Source organism: Scardinius erythrophthalmus (genome assembly GCF_964197995.2).
Source record: "Scardinius erythrophthalmus genome assembly, chromosome: 7".
Classification (NCBI taxonomy): domain Eukaryota; kingdom Metazoa; phylum Chordata; class Actinopteri; order Cypriniformes; family Leuciscidae; genus Scardinius; species Scardinius erythrophthalmus.
In genome coordinates, this window is record NC_138227.1 from 3,212,576 (window position 1) to 3,234,444 (window position 21,869).

General features: G+C 36.9%; 1 protein-coding gene across 3 annotated transcripts in view; it reads right to left on the bottom strand.

The window, feature by feature from the left end:
* The window catches only part of LOC308694104 (protein NLRC3-like), a 75,443-nt gene that overhangs the window by 34,688 nt on the left and 18,886 nt on the right, over positions 1–21,869 (bottom strand). For all 3 annotated transcript variants that reach the window (XM_081371394.1, XM_081371395.1, XM_081371396.1), the window contains exons 6-9: positions 14,153–15,877; positions 12,230–12,301; positions 10,705–10,875; positions 3,077–3,250 (exon numbers count right to left, since the gene is read on the bottom strand). In XM_081371394.1, coding sequence (XP_081227520.1) covers positions 3,077–3,250; positions 10,705–10,875; positions 12,230–12,301; positions 14,153–15,877 — 2,142 coding nt within the window. The remainder of the gene's footprint in view (positions 1–3,076; positions 3,251–10,704; positions 10,876–12,229; positions 12,302–14,152; positions 15,878–21,869) is intronic.

A 21,869-nucleotide genomic window follows, 5' to 3' on the forward strand; every position in this document is an offset into this window, starting at 1 on the left:
TAAAACTCAGAAAGATGTGATGAATTGTTTTTGTAAATATGACTCATCTTATACATCATATACACTCTGTATAAGTGTATGATTTAACTTTTCCCCATAGTCTAGAGTTAAAAAAAAAAAATTCACAATACGTTGTAATATCGAATCACAATATTGTAGAATTGCAATTCTTAAAAATTGCAATAAATATAGTATCAGCACTCGAGAGAGAGAGAGAGAGAGAGAGAGAGAGAGAGAGAGAGAGAGAGAGAGAGAGAGAGAGAGAGATTGTGTGTGTGTTTGTGAGCTTAACCCTCTGGGGTCGGTGGCCTTTTTTTCTTATCAGTGCAAAAGAGACTCAAAATACTCGGTTGATTTTGATCCTACATATAAGTATACATTTCATCATTCAAAACTGTTAAATGTCTTCTTTTATTTGTGTACAATCATAATAAAAACAAAATGTTGTGTTTTTCATAAAATAAAGAAAATAAACGATGCGCGTTCTGCCGTCTCTCAATGTGAAGTTCATTCTGAAACACGACAGAAAATGATCTGTAACTCAGCGAATGTTTGTCACACAGACTTGAGACATATGTCTTTACAAAGCTTGGGGTCTCTATGTTTCAATTATGTAAATTACATCAAAAACAAATATTCTCTGTTTAAGTAATCTGTATGAAAGCAACAACATGTACAGTTTCTCAAACTCACCCTCATTAACTCTAATGTGACCACACCCATGCGCGCACGAGCGATTGACATGCAAATAGTCCACGCGGGCCTGTAAACGCCCTCATTACCTCAAAAGCAAAGAATCAGAGATTCCAGTAACGTACTCCTCTGCTTTTCATCGAGTTTGGAAGACTGTGTTTGTGCTGTGCTGTGCTGTTTACCTTGGATTTACCTCAAAGGAATTAGAAGAATGCGATTTGAAGATGAGAAGATTTTTTTAATCTTGAAATGTGAACTAGACAGGTAGGCAACCTTTCAATGCTAAATTTATATACATGTAAGACACAAGGATGTTTTTCGATAATAAAACACAGCATGATAAAAGTATTATCGAACATAAAAACATCCTTGTGTCGTACATGTATATAAATTTAGCATTGACAGGTTGCCTACCTGTCTATAGGTCATATTTCAATATGTTTCTGTTTCTGGCACCAGTTTAACCAGTAGCTACAATGTAAAGTTTATGCAACAATAACATGCTTACTATTATGAGTGGACATTTCTTACCTTAAAAATCGTTCTCATCTTCAAATCGTGTTCTTCTAATTCTTCTAAGGTAAATCCAAGGCAAACAGCACAGCACAAAAACAGTCTTCCAAACTCAATGAAAAGCAGAGGAGTACTAAAGTCTCTGATTCTTTGTTTAGAGGTAATGACGGCGTTTACAGGTCTGCATTCCTTCATGTAGACTATTTGCATGTCAATTGCTCTTGCGCATGTGGGTGTGGTCACATTAGAGCTAATGAGCACGGGCTGGAGAAACTGTACATGTCGTTACTTTCATATGGATTACTTAAACAGAGAATATTTGTTTTTGATATAATTTACATAATTTATAAATAGAGACTTCAAGCTTTGTAGAGACATATGTCTCATGTCAGTGTGACAAGCATTCGCTGAGTTACAGATAATTTTCTGTCACGTTTCAAAATGAATTTCACATTGAGAGAGATGGCAGAACGTGCATCATGTTTATTTTCTTTATTTTACGAAAAACACGTTTTTTTCATTATGAGTGTACACAAATAAAAGAAGACATTTAACAGTTTTGAATGATGTATAACACTTATATGTAAAATAGTATTTTGAGTCTCTTTTGCACAGATAAGAAAAAAAGTGAGCTGGTCTCACAGGCCCCAGAGGGTTAAAAAACCTCTTCACTGTATCCTGCATCTGTTGTCTGGTTTGTAGTTCGTCCGGTTTATCTAACTGTTGGTTTTACTTTCTTTTGGGCGATAATCAGGGCCGCATTAACACTATAAGGGGCTCCTGGGCTTTACCTCTTGAGGGGCCCTTCATCCACCAGAACTATTACCTACATTCACTCAATCTTCTTAATCACAAAGTGCAAGTCATTTAAATAATATATAGGCCTTTACAAATATCTATGCATGAACTACTTATTGGCATATAGTCTGAACAGTTTTGCTGGCCAGGCAGGGAACAGGCAGAAGCCAGCAACCAGTCTGGGGTAAAACAGAAATCTCTTTATTTCAACATAAAAATTAGTTTGACTATATAGTGGACTGTTTTAGTGCCTACAACACAACCAAATACAATTCATTTGTCATTGTAAATGAGAAAGTAGTGAATTAGATCATTCAATACTGAGGGAATTTGACATTTTTTTATATTCCTCACCTCCAGGCATATTAATAAAGGGGCTCACAACCTATATAGCTAACGTTCAACTTGTTTAGTTAGCTTGGTTCTGGTTCTAAAACTTCTGTTTTTTCAAACACCGAACTTCAAACTCATCGATGCCAATGTTCATTCTTGAAGTAAACTTTTGCCTGTTTGGTGTAGATTTAGCGGTTTTTGGACTGCTGTTTTAAACTGAAAGTGACGCTTAGGTTACACCAAAGATATATTGTATGCACTATACAATACAATACAATATTTATTTATAACGCACATTTTATAAACCACCAAGGCTGACCAAAGTGCTGTACAGAACAGAAAAATAAATAAAGATAAAACAACCAATAAAGAAACACAAAACAATAGATAAACAATAATCATACCTAAATCAAGGAGAAATAAAAGCCAAAGAAAATAAATAAGTCTTTAAAGAAGATTTGAAGGTGGAAACAGAGGGAGCTAATCTAATGTAGAGAGGTAGACTGTTCCAAAGTTTTGGGCCTGCAGTCGCAAAAGCATGATCGCCTTGTTTTTTTAAGACTGGATGTAGGTACAATGAGTAGACAGTGATCACTGGATCTCAGAGTTCTAGAAGTAGTGTACGGACAGAGCAGATCAGTCAGGTACTGAGGGGCCAATTTGTTTTGGGCTTTATAAACAAACTATCTACATATTTATCCTTATTCACTCCGAGTCTTTATGGTAGAGATGATCTTACCCCAGTATCTCCAATTTACAGTTAGGATTCTCCAGTACAGCAGAAAACAGCTTCACTCCTGAGTCTCCTAGTTTGTTCTCAGACAGATCCAGTTCTCTCAGGTGTGAGGGGTTTGATCTCAGTGCTGAAGCCAGAGCAGCACAACCTTCATCTGTGACACCACAATCACTCAACCTGTAGAGAACAATGACACACTCTTCACTCTCCCAGATCAGACACACAGATCGAATCAACAGACTTCATCATTTAAAAAAAAAGCACAGATCACCATGTTTGATGTCAGTGAGATTCACCATGTTATTTGTGTGTGTTTGTGTGAGAGGTAAAGCTTATATAAAAACATAAATAAACTATGTATATCACATTAAATAATGTGTAAAGATGATCACAGAAAAAGATGGATGTGATGGTCATTAACCCTCTGAGGTCGAGAAACGCGCCGGCGCGTTTTGCTGGATTTTTTTCACATAGCAGCAACATAAACTTAAAAAAATCCGTGATTTGTGGTCATAAAAATAAAATAAATACATGATTATAAACTATAGATTGTCTTCTTTTTTTTGTGTACACTCACATTAACATCAAAACCTTGTTTTTATTTTTAAATAAATAAAATAAACAGGGTGCGCTTTCAGCTCACTCTGTCTCCGCAAAAATCTTTCTGAAACAAGTCTGGAAAATGAACTGAAACTCAGCTAATACTTATCACACAACCATGAAACATGCGTCTAAAGAAAGCTTTAAATTTCTACTTTTAAATAAAACAATTCACATTCAAAACAAATATTCTCCTGCAATGTAATCTGTATGAAACTAAATAGAAGTACAGTTTCTCCCGTCTCATCTAATTACCTGTAATGAGTTCACACCCACTCGCAGAGCGCGCTATTCATAAGATAATGTGCTGAGGTGATCTATGCAAAATGAGGTAAACGCCCCCTGAAATGCCTTCAAACCTCTATGCTTCAAACCAGCAAGTTTCATTCATTCACATTCCTGCGCTGTTGGAATATCACGAGTTCAAATTTTGCTCAGAAGAAGAGCAGGACTCTGACGAGTCGACGAACGTTTGTATTTTGAGCGACGAACGTTGAGCGACTTGATCCAGCCGTGGATAATATTTCGGGTGAGTAAGTCTTTTAAATTTACTTGCATTAGTTGACACGTGTTCGCATTTATGAGGAAAAAACAATGTGACAGTTCTCCATTATGGACGCGAGCGCTTTGAAAGCAGCAGACTTTCAAACTTTCACAGAGACCTCAAAACAGAAGGCACAAATCCTTTCTTTAAAACGAATTTCGTTTTGTATTAATTGTATCTTAATTTTAATATTATTTTCATTAACAAATTTAATACACAAAAAGCCATCACGACATAAGGGGCTCGAACTGGAGATCATCATTAACCAGACCGTAGTCTACTCGCCTCACATGTCTAAAAAATGTGAAATATATTTACAGAAAGCTGGTTCTAAACAAAACCATCCAAAACAAAAAACTATGTAGCCTAATAAATGTGCATTTCTCCGGTGCGTTCACTAGCCTACTGCTGAAGATCGCGAGTCAATAGCCTATCGTCAAATTCATCTTTGCCAGAAGTTAATAAACAATTACAATGTCTTATTGCAATATTTTACATATTCATAATCATTACTTTTGATGGATCTTTGAGGATCTTTGAGGATGGATCTTCAAACTTTCTCAGTACAAGTTATGAAGGAAGAGAACAGCATTACAGTTTTCAGCGCGTCCTCCTCTGATTGCTGTGTTCTGACTGAAAAAGTGCGTGAAGGAGCACATGTGCAAAACGTAGGTTTGTAAAATGTGCTTTTTTTAAAAGCGTTTTTATGTCCTCTCCACATAGAGGAATTACAATAAAAAAAAAAAAACCTCCTCTACTTCTTTGTTCAGGCTGTGATGGGCCATTAAGTCATTGAGGGGGTGTCTATGTCACACCCTGGTCTGAATCTCATTAATATTTATAGCCATTACCACTCCCATGCATAAACCTCTTCTGACAAAAAAAAACTGTTTTACAACTGTTTTTAAATCAATGTATTGTTTTATGAAAACGATTAGGCAGGATGATTTTCACATAATTTTGAAGAAAAAACACTAGGGAACAAGATCCATTAGTCAAAAGTCTTGTGGACACATATTTACTATATGTTTTGTGGTGTTATTTCAGCAACTTTCATTTTTATTTTTTCAAATAACCACGCATAAACATTATTTTCTTAAAAACACAAAGATTTACAAGCATGTTGATCAGATATGATGGTAGCCCTGTTTGTGCTTTATAGAGTGAATTTACACCTTTGCCATTAACATGTTTATGAATAACTGAAAAAACAACAAATGTCAGAGCATGTCAGAACACCTCCAGGGCCCAGAAAACAGCTCAGACTCCAGAGGGTTAAGGATGAATTCATCTTGTTCTTCATGTACTAAAGTCCAGACTGTGCTAAAGTAAAGTAAAGAGTGTTAAATGTTGATCGTATCAGGTTACTGAGGAGCAGCTCATGTGTTCAATCATTTACAGATGAATCACTCAATCACCTCAACTCAAGTAATAGAGATTGAACACTTGAACACAGAAAGGCTAGAGGCTAGCTAAACAGATGACGACAGCGCTGCGACATCAAAGTCATTAGTAAACATTGCAAGATGGCTATGGATGAACACCAGTTGTTTGAAACAGTTTTGGCCGCTACAATGAACGAGTTAGATTTGGCTTTTTATCTAAAAGAGGAACAGAAGACGCCGCTCGAATCGTGCCTTTGCAAAAAGGACGTTTTTGCTGTTTTGCCGACTGGGTACAGCAAGAGTCTAATCTACCAGTTAGCTCCGCTAGCATTGTGACTGGTCTTAGTGTTATCCAATTGTGTGCAGTGAGATTTTCAGGGTTCTGTTTATTTTTGTTCCAGAGTTAGTTTATTTCAGAGTTGTTCAGCGCATGCGTCCCTATTGATGATGCTCCAGTGGGCCTGAGAGTTATATCTACATAAAGCGCTGTTAAAACAAGGTAATGTTCATTCATTTTATTATAATATATAGCTAATTCTCATCTCCCACATCGTTTAACTGTATTCAGACCTTGTTGTTTTTTTTGCAACAGGACGTTTTCTATGCAATAATGTATTTCCTTTCAAGCAATGTGGAAGCAAAATGACAAAAAAAGAAACTTATAGAGCCATGTTATCTTTATTTAAAGATGTCATGAACTGGCTTTTTAAATTTTTTTATATTTTTGTCTGAGGTCAACTTATGACGTCCTCTTGGTTTTTACATTCAAAAACATCAAAATGAATAAGTAATAGGCTATTTTCTACCCTGGTTTTGAGCCTAGCTCCTGAAACGCTCGGTGTTTATGGGCGTGCCGCATTGAAGACTTTGAAGTAAATGCCCACTGCTATGATGGATAACAGTTTTGCATATTATAATGAGTTTCATGTAATGTGCGAATCGGTGGTCGGGGCTAAACAGGCAGTGTTGAAGTAGGCGTTGATCTTCTTTTGCGGAGGCGTGTTTGATACCCTTTGACCTCATAGATGCCCACTTTGAAAACCTGTCGTTCGCTGTGTCTGGTGTCAATAAAAGCTTTTATTGGACTAACAAGGAAGTTTTCAGTTCTGAAACTTACAGGATATTCTTATAGATGACCTCTTATATGTCAAAAGCTCAAGGAAAATGTTATTTCTCAGTTCATCACCCCTTTAATTATTCACACTGTGAATTTAACGTATTTCTTTGACATTTAAATAACCTATAAAAGGTCTTTTGCAATGACACAATGACGAAAATGTGACTCATGTAAATAACATAATTCTGTCAGGACCACTATTGTCAAATACGATTGACAATTAGCATACAGTTTGGATTGGCGGTATGCGTACACTGTCACCTGTCAATGACATCATAACCTTGTTATACTTGGTTGTAGTTTACTTCTGTAGAAACAGGGAAAATATGAATTTTTTACACACTACCCCCACAACGACTGAGGCTGATGGAATGGTTACATCCTTATGTTAGCGGCATATGTTGAGCATTATAGATCCAATCCAATGTGGGAAGCATCACACCAAGCTGGAGCAAGCGAGGACACATTGCAGCAAGCATGTTGCTGTAGCCAATTTAATAATTGTATGGGATCTATTGGGGAAAGCTTACAACCCTAGCGGCAGCAAATTCTGATACAACAAGCATGTTGTATAATGCTGAACTATTGCTAAAACTAGTGTAGTTTGGCAGGGGAAGCATACACCCTACAGCAATAGCTCCAGCGGAAACAAAACTGATACAACTAGCATGTTTGTATAACCATAAGACTAGTATTAAAACTAATGTATTCCGGTCGGGGAAGCATACACCCTACAGCTCTGAGTCAAATGCAGTGCGCAGCTAAGCTATGAATACAGTGTGCTTCCTCATTCATGAACATGATTTCTGCTCACCGTCCTGTGGAGGTGAAGATGACAACTCCCATGATTCCACACTCCTTCACAGGATCATCAAGCTACGATGTTGTTAGTGTTGAATACCAGACCTTTGCGGTAAATGTACTGTGTACTAAGAATGTTACCGATATCTAGATAGCTTTAGCCACAAGCATGTGGTAACTTTAACACAGCATGTTGCAATAATCGAAAAAATTAAGAACAAGCATTTTTCCAATGCAACCAGATAAGCATAAAACAATGTTTAATTACTACAGCATGTTGCTGAGAACAGTATGCGCAAAAAACACTAGAAGCCGAAGTAACAAGCATATATTCAATAACATTGCACTAACAACCACCATACAGGACTGATACCAATGTTGCTGAAATGACAGCATATTGCTGATACCTGATAAGCTTAGCAGAGCATGTGACAATGACATCAGGTATAAGCCTAAAACTCAACCATGTTCCAAAAAAAAACCAACAAGCAGTGTTTCAATAACATAGTTTTTTTTATATATGTATATACACAGCTTAAATATATAACCATGTTGAATTTCAGCCTATAAAAATGCAAGCCCTTAAAAAAACAATGTATTAAAATGCAAGCATGGTATACAATACACTATAGCTTTAAGAACACCGTGTTTCCAAGAACTAGATAGACCAAGCGTGTCCGATAACGCTGAAGTGGCTCAACTGAATAGTGACTGTTTACTATGTCTTTTTTAGAGCTGTGACACAGCAGAAATGATTCCGTTTGCAGTTTGCACCATGAATTGTTAATTCCTATCACCGCAAGCTGCTTGAATATGTGCTGCAAAGTACTAAAAGCACAGTGTGTGCAACGTGATCAGTTTCCAATGACAACACATAGTAACGCACATAGCCAATATGATCATATAAGCCTAGCAAGAGCATTTTAATGAAAACGACTATGTTAGATAAACCCAAGACACACGGATAGTATTAGCAACAAGCATGTTGCCAATACCCTGATAGCTTTTAGCAATGAGCATTAAAAAGAAACTTAGCTTCGTGAAGACTTTCAGAGATGAATGGAGAGTGAATCACATCGAGTCTTGTGTCAATAATGCAGCAATGCGAGCAGCAATGCAGACTGAGGTCACTTACAAATCAGGCAGCTTATGATCAGTGCGGCGAAACTCATGTTCAAGTTCACAAATTTGAATTAATCTAAGGTGAAATCCTTGTGGGGAACGAATTCCTCTCGCTAAATTCCCGATTGCACGATTCCTTGTGAGATGATGTGGTTTGCCTGCCGAATTTTGCCATTTAATTACCTCCTGAGAAACGCGATAGCTGCTGAAAATATAGAAAAAGAGCTTATATATTAGGGTTGGGCGATGTCCCCTAAATTGGCAGTTGACGATGTTTAAAGTAAAACATCTCAAGTTTCATCTCTTTACATACATTTTTTTCTACTTAAAAACTGTAATTTCATTATTTTACTAACCCAACTAATTACTCATCTGGGCTTTTGAATAGGTTGCACGTACGGGGGGAAAAAAGTAGTATGATTCTTTCTGCCAGTCGGGCTGCAGCAGAGAAGCTGTATACAGCTTTGCAAGAATCGCCGAAAATGCCGTGATGGGCCCACGGAAGATTTCCGTGAAATGAACACGGCCCCTTAAGTTAAGGAAAAGTTATTTATATCTTTTGCTGTAGTGTGTCAGTAGGAAATATCAGTTTACATTTCCAAACATTCTTTTTGCCATTAATTGTAATAATCCAGTGAGATTTCTGTATGCACAAGGAATCTGACAACAGCCAGGATGATCTGATCTCACCATCATCGAGTCCGTCTGTGATTACATGAAGAAACAGAAAAAACTGAGACAAACTAAATCCAGAAGAACTGCGGGAATGTCTCCAAGATGCTTGAAGAAACCTTCCTGGGGGGGATATTAACATGCCTAAGACTTCTGCACAGTACTGTATATTCAATGCGAGAAACTGGTTTATTTATATAAATAAGATGCCAAAACGAAAAATGAAAACTAAAAACTAATTGAGCGGTGTAACATTTTATATGTTTGGTAACTGTACTTTTATTTAAATAATGAACAGGCTGCGATATCATGTTAGCAATTCAAGATTTTTCTGTGTGTGTGTGTGTGTGTGTGAGGCGGAGGCGCGACCACTGGATTTTTTCCTTCCAAGAGAGTAAATTCTTACTCCGTAATTTATGGTCATACAGATAAAAGCAAGACATAATTCATAAATGTACTAAAGATATTCAGATTTAGTAAAACAACAAAAACAAACGGAATGTCTCCGTTTCCTTTATAGATCTTTGGAGCGTGCCACAATGAACTGAAACGCATTTTCTTTCATTTTTTAATCTCCAATATAAAGTGAAATATATTTCAGCCTTTTTAGAAGAATCTGCTAATATTTATTAATCATGTAAAAAACATTTGGTTCAAAGAGTATTTTTAGTTTCAACTGACCATAGAAATTTGATTTGTTCAAACTCATTTGAGAAAAAGTCAATCAATTACTTGTAATAAGTTGAAGTAATTTTTTTACTTTGATCCGACACATTTTTTTTGAGTGATTATATAAAAGCTGATATAACAAATTAAAACTGTATATCACATACAAATATAGAAAAATTGTAACAGAAGAGGTTAATGTAATGAACAATAAAGAGTCCTGAAAACTGGAGGATTTTATAGCTGTTAAATTCAGTACGAAATCATTGAACACAATATGTATTTTCCTTTCAACGGTATAAATGTTTATATACATTCACTATAAATATTGTGAATATTAAATATTTTATAAATAAAAATTTGATAATAATTTTCTAAAAATTAAAAATGTCTACAGCATCCAGTTTTCTCCTAAAATTAAAATGAATGGACTGTGTTAATCCTGACTGTGCTGAACTTAAGTGTGTTTAAAGTAAAGGGTGTTCAAACACATGAACTCACAGCAGCAGGAGAAATAGAGCAAACGCTTCAAACAGAAAAATATTAATCCTCTTACATCATATGAACAGACGTGAAATTAATTTGATGAATTTGATCATGTTGTTTCAATAGCTTTGCTTGTAATTAATCTAATAATGGTTATTTCCCTGCATTTTGTTCCATTTTGATAATACTTTATAAATTTACAGTGACAGTTTCATGTGAGAGTCATGTATGATCTTACCTCAGTATCTCCAGTTTACTGTGAGGATTCTCCAGTCCAGCAGAGAGCAGCTTCACTCCTGAGCCTAGTTTATTAAATGACAAATTCAGTTTTCTCAGGTGTGAGGGGTTTGATCTCAGAGCTGAAGCCAGAGCAGCACAACCTTCATCTGTGACACCACAATCACACAGCCTGTAGAGAACAATGACACACTATTCACTCTCTCAGATCAAAACAGAAATCTTAGTTTTTCTTAATTGTGTTTATAATTTGTGCAATATCTCTTTTTAAACAATTAATTCAATATATCAGTAAGTTTAACTGTTATTCTAAGAGATTATGTCTCTATTATGTCTGTTTTTTCCCTAAATATAAATGCATTAACATTTAAATAAATTAAATTAAAATGAATATAAACAAGTCTAAATATAAATGTTTATATACATACAATATAAATGCATATATTTGAAAATACATTTCTCACACAAATATCATAAAACATTATTAAAGTAGATCACAAATCAGTTCAGATAGGTGGAGGGTTTAAAAGCTTTAAAAGCATATTTTTCATTTACATTTTTTTTTTTTTTTAAAAAGGTATAGCTACATAGAGGACAAAAATGTCCATGTAAAAAAACTTTCATAAAATTTGAAACTTTGGTATCATTTTAAAGAAGACCCTTGGCAGATTATTGCTGAAGTAAAAAAAAAAAAAAGTTAGTAAGGTTTAAGTTTATGAAAATTATTTATGAACATTATATTATATAAAATATATGTTTTATGAAATATTTGGAACTCTATAACTGATATAAATTCAAAGCCATAAATCTAAACAAGTTGTGTTCCAAATTTGAGGTTGATATCTCAAAAAATTAGCTTTTGGTAAGATTTTGTTTGGGTGCAGTAACAGACTTTCCCCATTGGGTGCCAGCAAAACTACACTTGTAGACACAGTGATTGGATTTTAGATTTGCAGTTGAGTTTTTCTCTCTCAAATATTACAAGCACACAAACACACTTTTTTTTATTACACACAAACCACACTCAGACATCCATACCAACACACCCACACAATTATCATTGCATAATTTATCCAAATGGCTCTATAATATGCCGAAGCAGATAAACACGAGTATTTGCTTTATAGGCTAAACCTGAAAAAAATAGCACCATCTGATAAAAAATTTTTAAGCCTTGCCAACAGAATGAAAGCTTCTTAAAAAAGATTGCATCATTTTATAGTGAAACGGCCCTGGGATTAAAAAATGCAGTTTTAAGGGGTTTCAATGGGGACATTTTTGTCCAAAAGGCGCTGCGAGGAAATATTTTGTGTACCTAGTGCAAAAAAGATTTTTTAATCATGGAAATAGCGGTGAAATAGTACAATACCGATAAAAATAACACAGGCAAAGTGATCAAAAAAACAAAACTGAAAAGGACAAAAATGTCCATAAGGATGCACAAGGGTTAAACCATTAATTTACAATGTTTAAGAAAGAAATGTTATAATGTTTTAACAGTGATGCTTGTTCTCAGTCTTACTTACTGAGCTGATCTAGTTGCTGAAACCACAGGCAGCAGCTTCTGAAGAACTTCATCTGCAGTGTTTTGTGTGTTACTATTTGAAAAATAAAAAATAAATAAGTTTTAGTTAATGCTAATGCAAATAATAATAATTCATATCACAAGTAAATAATACATTATACCTTCCTAAATACCCTCAAATATTTATAAGAAAAAAAAAGTATTTTTGTACCTGCATCAGCAAATTATCCGCTATTATCCGCTAAAATACTATTAAAACTTAATTTTGGAAAAATACTTTCTATTAAATATCTTTATATTAAAGGAGACATATCATGCTTTTAAATCGTTCCTTTTTACATATAAATCATATATTTGTAGTCTATATAAAGCGGAACTGCAATGCTTGGGTCTGAATTCCTCATTATTATAGCTCCACAGGCCCCTTTTCTACCCCTTTTCTGATGTGCGTCTGAGAGCAACTCGTTTGGTGCGGTCTCTTTAAATACAATTGAGACACTTCATACCCCGCCCCCTCTCCAGTTTGCAGAGGTGACACTCGGTTCAACTCCACCCCATTCGGCCATTTTTGTAGTTTGATAGCAGAGATACGATTATCTAGCGGCACAGAAACTTTTTATTCACACGTTATTAACAAAATGTCAACAACGGAAGACTTGTCCAGCCAGCCTTACATGTTCGAGCCAGAGTCGGAGCCGGAGCGAGATGAAAATGAAGACGACGAACCTGCAGAATAACGTCTTCATATGGATGTATCGCAATGGTGTGTTACTGTATTTACACATGAAACTTTGGTCTTCCGACCTTTTACCACCGTGTCGATTTATTTTGATTAATATGTGCGAGGGAGAGAGAGCAAGACAGCATCTAGTTTGGAGACGGTGTCTTGTTTACATTTTCGCCTGGCTCCGAAGAGAGAGACCGGGTCTCTCTCTCTCTGCTCGTTCTTTCAGTTAAACATGCGCCCTGTCACAAGCGCGGCAGTTCATCTACATTAGACGGTGTAATGAAGCGTGTGGGTTACTACATCCAACAACCGAACATTTTAACTTACCCTCTCGTAACTTCTGCATCTTTTAGCTTGGACTACAAAATTGCAGCGAGAAATAAAAATGGCGGATTGCTCGAAGTGTTGGGCTGGAAGTCAATGTCTTTATTTGTCAGTTCCGCTGCAAATACTGTGACGTAATAGTTCACAAAACGTCATAGATAACAGGAAAATCGGAACAGGTTGAAAAATAAGGCCAAAAAAGAATATAAAGATATCAACGAAGCACCTGAAGAGAATAATTTCAACTTTTCTGTACTTCTAAAAATACAACAAAATGCATTTAAGGGCTAAAAAAGTGGATTTAGCATGATATGTCCCCTTTAACTGACTCTTTTGTTAAAGCAATACAGTGAATGACAGCCGTCTGTGTCTCCCAGTGTCTCACATTATTGTCAGTTTAGTGTTCAGTGATTAATTTACACAGAAACAAAAGATAACATGTATTCCTTCATCTCTGAAAACATTATTTGTATCTTACATTTCATAATGAACTCAGATAAACTCAGTGCCGACTTGTTTTCCATCAGTTCTTTTACATGAATTGAAATGTGTGCAAAGGATTGTGGGAGACTGAAGAACAGGAAGGATACACTTGATGCATCCTTCAAAATGAGCTTAATTAAAGACATAAAATGAAGTGGCAGTGGTTGATGACATGGCAGTCAAGATATGCAGCCTTACTAGGACAAAGCCACGGTTTGTGAACACACGCAAATTATATGTCATATCCCAGAAATCCTCTAAGATATTGTATGTAATTTGCGGGAGAAACGGGGCAAAGCAGAATCAATCTGTGCCCTGCGATTTAAATCCTTCTTAGTTTCTTTGTTTCTAAAGTTTTAGACTGTAATGATTGTACTCAGTGTTACTTACCGATCATTTCTGTCTCCAATTAAGCTCTTCAGGTTAAACTCCTGCAGTGCCTGCTCTGAGGACAAAAACACGAAAACTAAAGCTGACCACTGAGACGAGGAGAGTTTCACATCACGTAATCCTCTGCTCATATGAGGTTGAGCTTCGTTCACTAGAGAAAGATCACCCAGTTCATTCAGACAGTGAAACAGATTGATGTATTTATCTGGAGAGGGATTCTCACTGATCTTTTCTTTAATATAGTCAACTGTTTTCTCATTGTTGTGAGAGCTGCTTGCTGTCTGTGTCTTTAGTTCTTGTAAAAGACTCTGATTAGACTCCACTGACAGACCCAGAAGGAAACGAAGGAAAAGGTCCAGATGCCCATTTTTACTGTCTAAAGCTTCATCCACAGCTCTCTGATGGAGATCAGATATGGAAACTGTGTCTCCATTGGTTGGTTTGGTAATCTGGTCAAACACATTGATGTTATTGTTGATAAAGGAGAGATGCACATATAGAGCTGCTAGATGTTCCTGAATGCTCAGATGAACAAAGCAGAAGACTTTCCCCTGATATAAGCCCAACTCCTCTCTGAAGATCTGAGTGCACAATCCTGAGTAAACTGATGCTTCTGTCACATCAATGCCACACTCTCTCAGGTCTTCCTCATAGAAGATCAGGTTGCCTTTCACAAGCTGCTGATAAGACAGTTTACCCAGTTTGAGAATCATGTCTTCATCTTTCACTTTCTTCTTGTAGTCCTTCTCATGTTTGATGTCGGTCTGAATGAGCAGGAAGTGTGTGTACATTTGAGTGAGAGTCTTGGGAATCTCTCCAATCTCTGCTTCACTCAACATCTTCTCTAGAACAGTGGCTGAGATCCAGCAGAACACTGGGATGTGGCACATAATAAAGAGGCTCCTTGATGACTTCAGGTGTGAGATGATCCTGTGAGCCAGACTCTGATCACAGATTTTCTTCTTGAAGTATTCCTCCTTCTGTGGGTCACTGAAGCCTCGTACCTCTGTCACTCGATGGACACACTCAGAGGGGACGAGATCCGCTGCTGCTGGTCTGGAGGTGATCCAGATGAGAGACGAGGGAAGCATATTCCCCACAATAAAGTTCGTCAGCAGCTCGTCCACTGAGGCTGATTCAGTCACATCACACAACCTCACATCGCTCTGAAAATTCAGAGACAGACGACACTCATCCAGACCATCAAAGATGAACAACACTTTATACTCATCACTGGATATGTCCATTTCTTTTGTTTCAGGGAAAAAGACATGAAGAAGATCTGAAAGACTGAGTTTTTTGTCCTTCATCAAGTTGAGATCTCTGAAAGCAAGTGGAAATATGAGCTGGACGTCCTGATTCTCTTTCCCTTCAGCCCAGTCCAGGATGATCTTCTGCACAGAGACTGTTTTTCCAATGCCAGCAACTCCCTTTGTCAGCACAGTTCTGATGGGTTTGTCTTGTCCAGGTAAAGGTCTAAAGATGTCACTGCATTTGATCGGTGTGTCCTCTGTTTCTGCTCTCCTGGACTGTGTCTCAATCTGTCTCACCTCATGCTCATTATTGATCACTCCACTTTCACTCTCTGTGATGTAGAGCTCTGTGTAGATCTCATTCAGTAGTGTTGGGTTTCCCTGCTTTGATATTCCCTCATACAAACACTCAAACTTCTGTCTCAGATTTGATCTCAGTGTGTTGAGGACTTCAGCAGGTTTAGAGTCACGGCTGTAAGATTAAAATACCACATTATTACAGAAGTCAAAGAATTAAATAACCATAAATTACAAAATGTATTTTTGTTTGCTGTATTATGGGAAACAGAACATCATTAGGTTTCGCAAGCCTAATGCAAATGCAAGCATTCGCAGGACCACTTAAATTCAGCAAAGCGAAGGAGATATCAAGACGATTACATTCAGTATGGATTTACGTGTCTCTTGGTTGATGGGGATGCACGTCCACAATGTGTAATGTGTACGGAGGTACTAGCAAATGACAGTTTGAAGCCGGAGAAAATTAAGAGACATTTACACACCAAACACCCAACACACATTGATAAAACAATCGATTTTTTCCATCGCAAAGAGCAAGATTTGCGTGGTCAAAAGCAAGTATTTACTACACAGACTACAACAACTACCAAACTCCATGCTGCATCTTATGAAGTTTCATACCTCATTGCAAAATCTAAGAAGCCACACACAATTGGCGAGACGTTCATTCTCCCTGCAGCAACAGCCTTGTGTCAAGCAATGGATAATGAAAAAATAGCGAGTCAGCTTAAACAGGTCCCACTGTCAGATAACACAGTTGCCCGACGAATAGATGACATGGCAAACGACATAAAGATTCAGCTTATTGATCGTATAAAAAAATCCGGAAAATTTTCCCTACAACTTGATGAATCGACAGATATATCAAATGCAGCACAGCTGCTCATATTTGTCAGATACTGCTATGAGGGGAAACTACACGAAGATATGTTATTTTGCACTACGCTGGATGGGACATGCTAAGGACAGGATATATTCAACAAACTTGATAGTAAGATGCAGGAAGCGGAGCTGAGTTTCGATAACTGTGTGGGCGTGTGTACGGATGGAGCTGGTTCTATGATGGGCAAACATAAGGGTCTAAAGGTGAAGATCAAGTCAAGTCAAGTCAAGTTTATTTATATAGCACTTTTCACAATACAGATTGTATCATAGCAGCTTCACAGTATTAAATTAAAACAATACATCAATGTTTGTTTCTAGTGGAACGTCCACGTTTGGTAATGCTGATCAATAGTATCGTTGATTGATTAATTAAATTAAATATCCCCAAATATCCCCAACTGAGCAAGCCAAAGGCAACAGTGGCAAGGAACCGAAAAACTCCATCAGGTGACCTAATGGAGAAAAAAAAAACCTTGGGAGAACCCAGGCTCAGTCGGGGGCCAGTTCTCCTCTGTCGTTTATGAACTAGAGGTCGGATTTAACTGTAAAAGTTAAAAGTATTATATGAATGCCTGGCTGAAGAGATGCGTCTTTAATCTAGTTTTAAACTGGGAGAGCGAGTCTGAGCAACGAACAGTATCAGGAAGACTATTCCAGAGTTTTGGAGCTAAATGTGAAAATGCTCTCCCTCCTTTGGTGGACCTAGATATCCTAGGTATGACCAAAAGCCTCGAATTTAGTGATCTTAAAGAGCGCGATGGATTATAGGGCGATAGAAGATCGGTTAAATAGACTGGAGCTAAGCCGTTTAGGGCTTTATAAGTCAGTAGCAATACCTTGTAATTAATACGGAACTTTATAGGTAACCAATGTAGTGATGATAAAATTGGTGTTATATGATCATATTTTCTTGATCTAGTTAGAACTCTAGCGGCGGCATTTTGGACTAACTGTATATTGTTTATTGAGGTTGCAGGACAACCAGCTAATAAAGCATTACAGTAATCTAGTCTCGAGGTCATGAATGCATGAACTAACTTTTCTGCGTCAGAAACTGATAGCATGTTACGTAGCTTAGCAATGTTTCTAAGGTGGAAAAAGGCTGTTCTTGTAACATATGAAATATGATTATCAAAAGACAGGTTGCAGTCTAATATAACACCCAGGTCTTTTACTGTATAGGATAAAGTAACAGGACATCCTACTATGTTAAAGTTGTATTGTGAGAGGTTTTGTGGGTGGTTTTTTGAACCGATGATTAGTACCTCTGTCTTGTCTGGATTTAATAAAAGAAAATTGCGCGTCATCCAATCTTTCATATCTTTAACACACTCTGTCAATTTGGATAATTTAGCGTTTTCATCTGGCCGTGATGAAATATAGATTTGAGTGTCATCAGCATAACAATGAAAACTAATTCCATGTTTCCTTATAATATTTCCAAGTGGCAGCATATATATTGAGAATAACAGAGGGCCTAACACAGATCCCTGCGGCCCTCCATAGTTTACTGGAGTTATGATCGATTTTTCTCCATTTAAATGGGGACAAAATGGTAGCGGTCAGATAAATATGATCTAAACCAGCTTAATGCTTGTCCTTGAACACCAGTATAATTTTGTAGTCGATCTAGGAGTATTGTGTAATCTATAGTATCGAACGCAGCACTAAGATCAAGTAAAACTAATATTGAGATACAGCCTTGGTCAGAAGCTAAAAGTAAATCATTTGTGATTTTAACAAGCGCAGTTTCAGTGCTATGATGCGGCCTGAATCCTGACTGAAACTTTTCATAGATGTCATTTTCATGCAAGAAAGAGCCCAGTTGGGCGGACACAACTTTTTCTAGTATTTTAGACATAAAAGGTAGATTTTAAATGGGTCTACAATTTGCTAGATTATGTGGATCTAATTGTGGTTTCTTAATGAGAGGTTTTATAACTGCCAGATTAAATGTTCTTGGAACATGACCTAAAGATAAAGATGAGTTAACCCTCTGGGGACCAAAAACGCACCCGCGTTTTTAGCAATGTAAAGTTCATAATGCTCTGTTAATTTTGAACTTTCATTCTCGTGTTATACATCAATCGATCCTGTTCAGTTTCAATTTTTTTTCTGTGTACTCACAATAAAAATAAAGTGTTTTGTTTTTTGCCAAATAAAGAAAAATTAACATGATGCGAGTTCTGCACTCTCTCTGTCCGTGAACTCCAATTTGAAACGCGTTTGAAAATGATCTGTAACTCCGCGAAAATTCAGTCAAACAGGCAAACAAACCCACGGGCATAAAGCTTGAGATCTCATCTTTTAAATTAAGTAATTTATATAAAAAACAAATATTATCAGCTTCTGTAATCTGTATGAAAAGAGAGTGATTCCAGTCGAGCTCATTACGAGCTCATTCACTTTAATTCGTTCACGCCTACTCACGGAGCGTGCTATTCACAAGATAATGTGTTAAGCCATGTATGCAAAACAGGTAAACGCCCCCAAGCAAATGCATTAAACGCTTCAAGTTTCATCATTCAGTCACCTGCGCGTTGGGAAGATGACACGATACACCGGTGCAGAAGCCCTTCAGCTCGTCCTGGATACTAGCGACGAAGAGTCCACATTTGTGACCCGTCACGGAAACCAGGGACACAAGTCGGCAGCACAACTTTCGAGCAAAATGAGAAATAAGCGTTTTATTTCAAAATGGGTGATTTTCATTTTTTTGCAGAATCTGTTAGTTGAGATCATGAAGAAGCCTCTCCATGTTTGAGATAGCAGTATTGGTATATTTAAAAGCGTACATTTTATTTACAGTCTATGTCACACCCCTAGTCTGAATCTCATTAATATTGATGGGCCATTACCACTCCTATGCATAAACCTCTTCTGACAAAAAAACTGTCTTACAATGTTTAAATCAATGTATTGTTTTATGAGAACGATTAGGCAGGATGATTTTCACATCATTTTGAAGCCAGAACTCAAAGTGACAAAATCCATTAGTCAAAAGTCTTGTGGACACATATTTAGTATGTGTTTTGTGGTCTTATTTCAGCAACTTTCATTTTTATTTTTTTCAATAACCACGCATAAACATTATTCTCTTAAAAATACAAACATGTACATACTTGTTACTTACATATTATGGTAGCCCTGTTTGTGCTATATAGAGTGAATTTACACCTTTGCCATTAACATGTTTATAAATAACTGAAAAAAGCACAAATGTCAGGGCATGTCAAAACATCCCAAGGGCCCCAAAAACACCTTGGTCCCCAGAGGGTTAATAATATTGAGGAAAGGCTCTTCCACTATAGGTAACACTTCCTTCAGTAGTTTAGTTGGTATAGGATCTAATAAACATGTTGTTGTTTTAGATGAAGTGATAAGTTTATTTAACTCTTTTTGTTCTATAGTTGTAAAGCACTGTAATTGTTCTTGCGGGGTGATAATTGAGGCTGAATTATAAGGCGCGATTGAGGATTGAAAGTTTACAATTGTGGTTCTGATGTTTTCTATTTTCTCAGTGAAGAACTTCATGAAATCATTACTACTAAACTGTAACGGAATATTTTGTTCAGGAGATATCTGTTTATTTGTTAGTCTAGCCACGGTGTTAAATAAGAACCTAGGATTGAACCTAGGGCCTTTTTATAACGTGACATACTGTCTTTCCATGCGATTCTAAAGACCTCTAAGTTAGTTTTTTTCCATTTACGCTCTAAATTACGGGTTTCTCTCTTTAGAACATGCGTAGTTGTACCATGGTGCTTTACTTTTCTCTCTGACCTTTTTTAATCTAATGGGTGCAACAATATCCAATGTTCCAGAGAGAATGGTGCTCATAGTGCTAGTTAATTCCTCAAGTTCATCTGTTTGTTTGGGTTCACTGAGCAGCTGAGACAGGTCAGATAAGCAATTTGAAAAATTATCTATGGTGGATGGAAGGATTGTTCTGCCTAATCGATAACGCGGCGCAGCATGATATATTACAGGAGTACGTAATATGCAAGTTACCATGTAATGGTCAGTGACATCGTCACTTTGTGGAATGATGTCTATATCGGTTGGATCGGTTCCATGTGATATAATTAAATCGAGTGTATGATTAAAACGATGAGTTGGTCCGGTAACGTTTTGCTTTACCCCAAAGGAGTTTAATAAATCTGTAAACGCAGCCCCTAACGCATCATTTGGATTATCTACGTGGATATTAAAGTCTCCAACAATTAATGCTTTATCGACATTAACTAATAGGTCTGAGAGAAAATCTGCAAACTCTTTTAGGAAATCAGCGTAAGGCCCAGGTGGTCTATATACGGTAGCCAAGGCTAGAGATAATAGGGATGTTTTTCGACCATCTAAGAGCGTAACATTTAGTACAAGTACTTCAAACGAAATAAACTTATACCCCGTTTTCTGAGTAACATTGAGAATATCTCTATAGATTGTGGCAACACCGCCGCCACGACCAATCAGACAGGGTTCATGCTTATAACAGTATCCTGATGGAGTAGACTCATTTAGACCGAAATACCAATTTGGTTTAAGCCAGGTTTCAGTAAGGCAAAGTACATCGAAGCTATTATCTGTGACTATTTCATTTACAATAACTACCTTAGGTGTGAGTGGAATGTTTAGAAGACTTAGCTTTAGAAATTGTTTTTGATTACTAATAGCAACATTTTCTGGTTTAATAACAATTAGATTTTTTCTAGATCCTGCAGTAGATTTATTATTTGATCTCACTAAACGAGGAATAAACACAGTTTCTATGCAATGTTCAACACTAGTATTTATATCAGTTAAATTGGTGCAGCAGAGACTATGATTTGAACTTTTGGTTACTAGTCAAAAGGTATTTAACATTTTGGAGATGCTATCTGACAGAAGATCCGATCCGAATCTGCTTGGGTGTAAGTCATCAGCACGGTAAAGCCTAGGACGCTCCCAAAACAGATTCCAATTATTTACAAAGAGCAGTTTCTGCTCATTGCACCATGACATTAACCATTCATTTAGAGCGAATAATCTACTAAACTTTTCATGACCTAGTCGGTACGTGGGAAGCGGTCCTGACACAATGATCGTTATTTCAGGCGATGTGCTGCGTACCGTATCGATCAGATTCCTGAAGTCTTTCTTCAGAACCTCCGTCTGGCGCAGCCTGATGTCGTTCACTCCCGCGTGCAGGACCACAGTTCCGACGTGCTCGTTCAGAATCTCGGGAACGCGAGCAGCGATTTCAGAAACACGAGCACCAGGAAAGCAGTGACTATGCACCT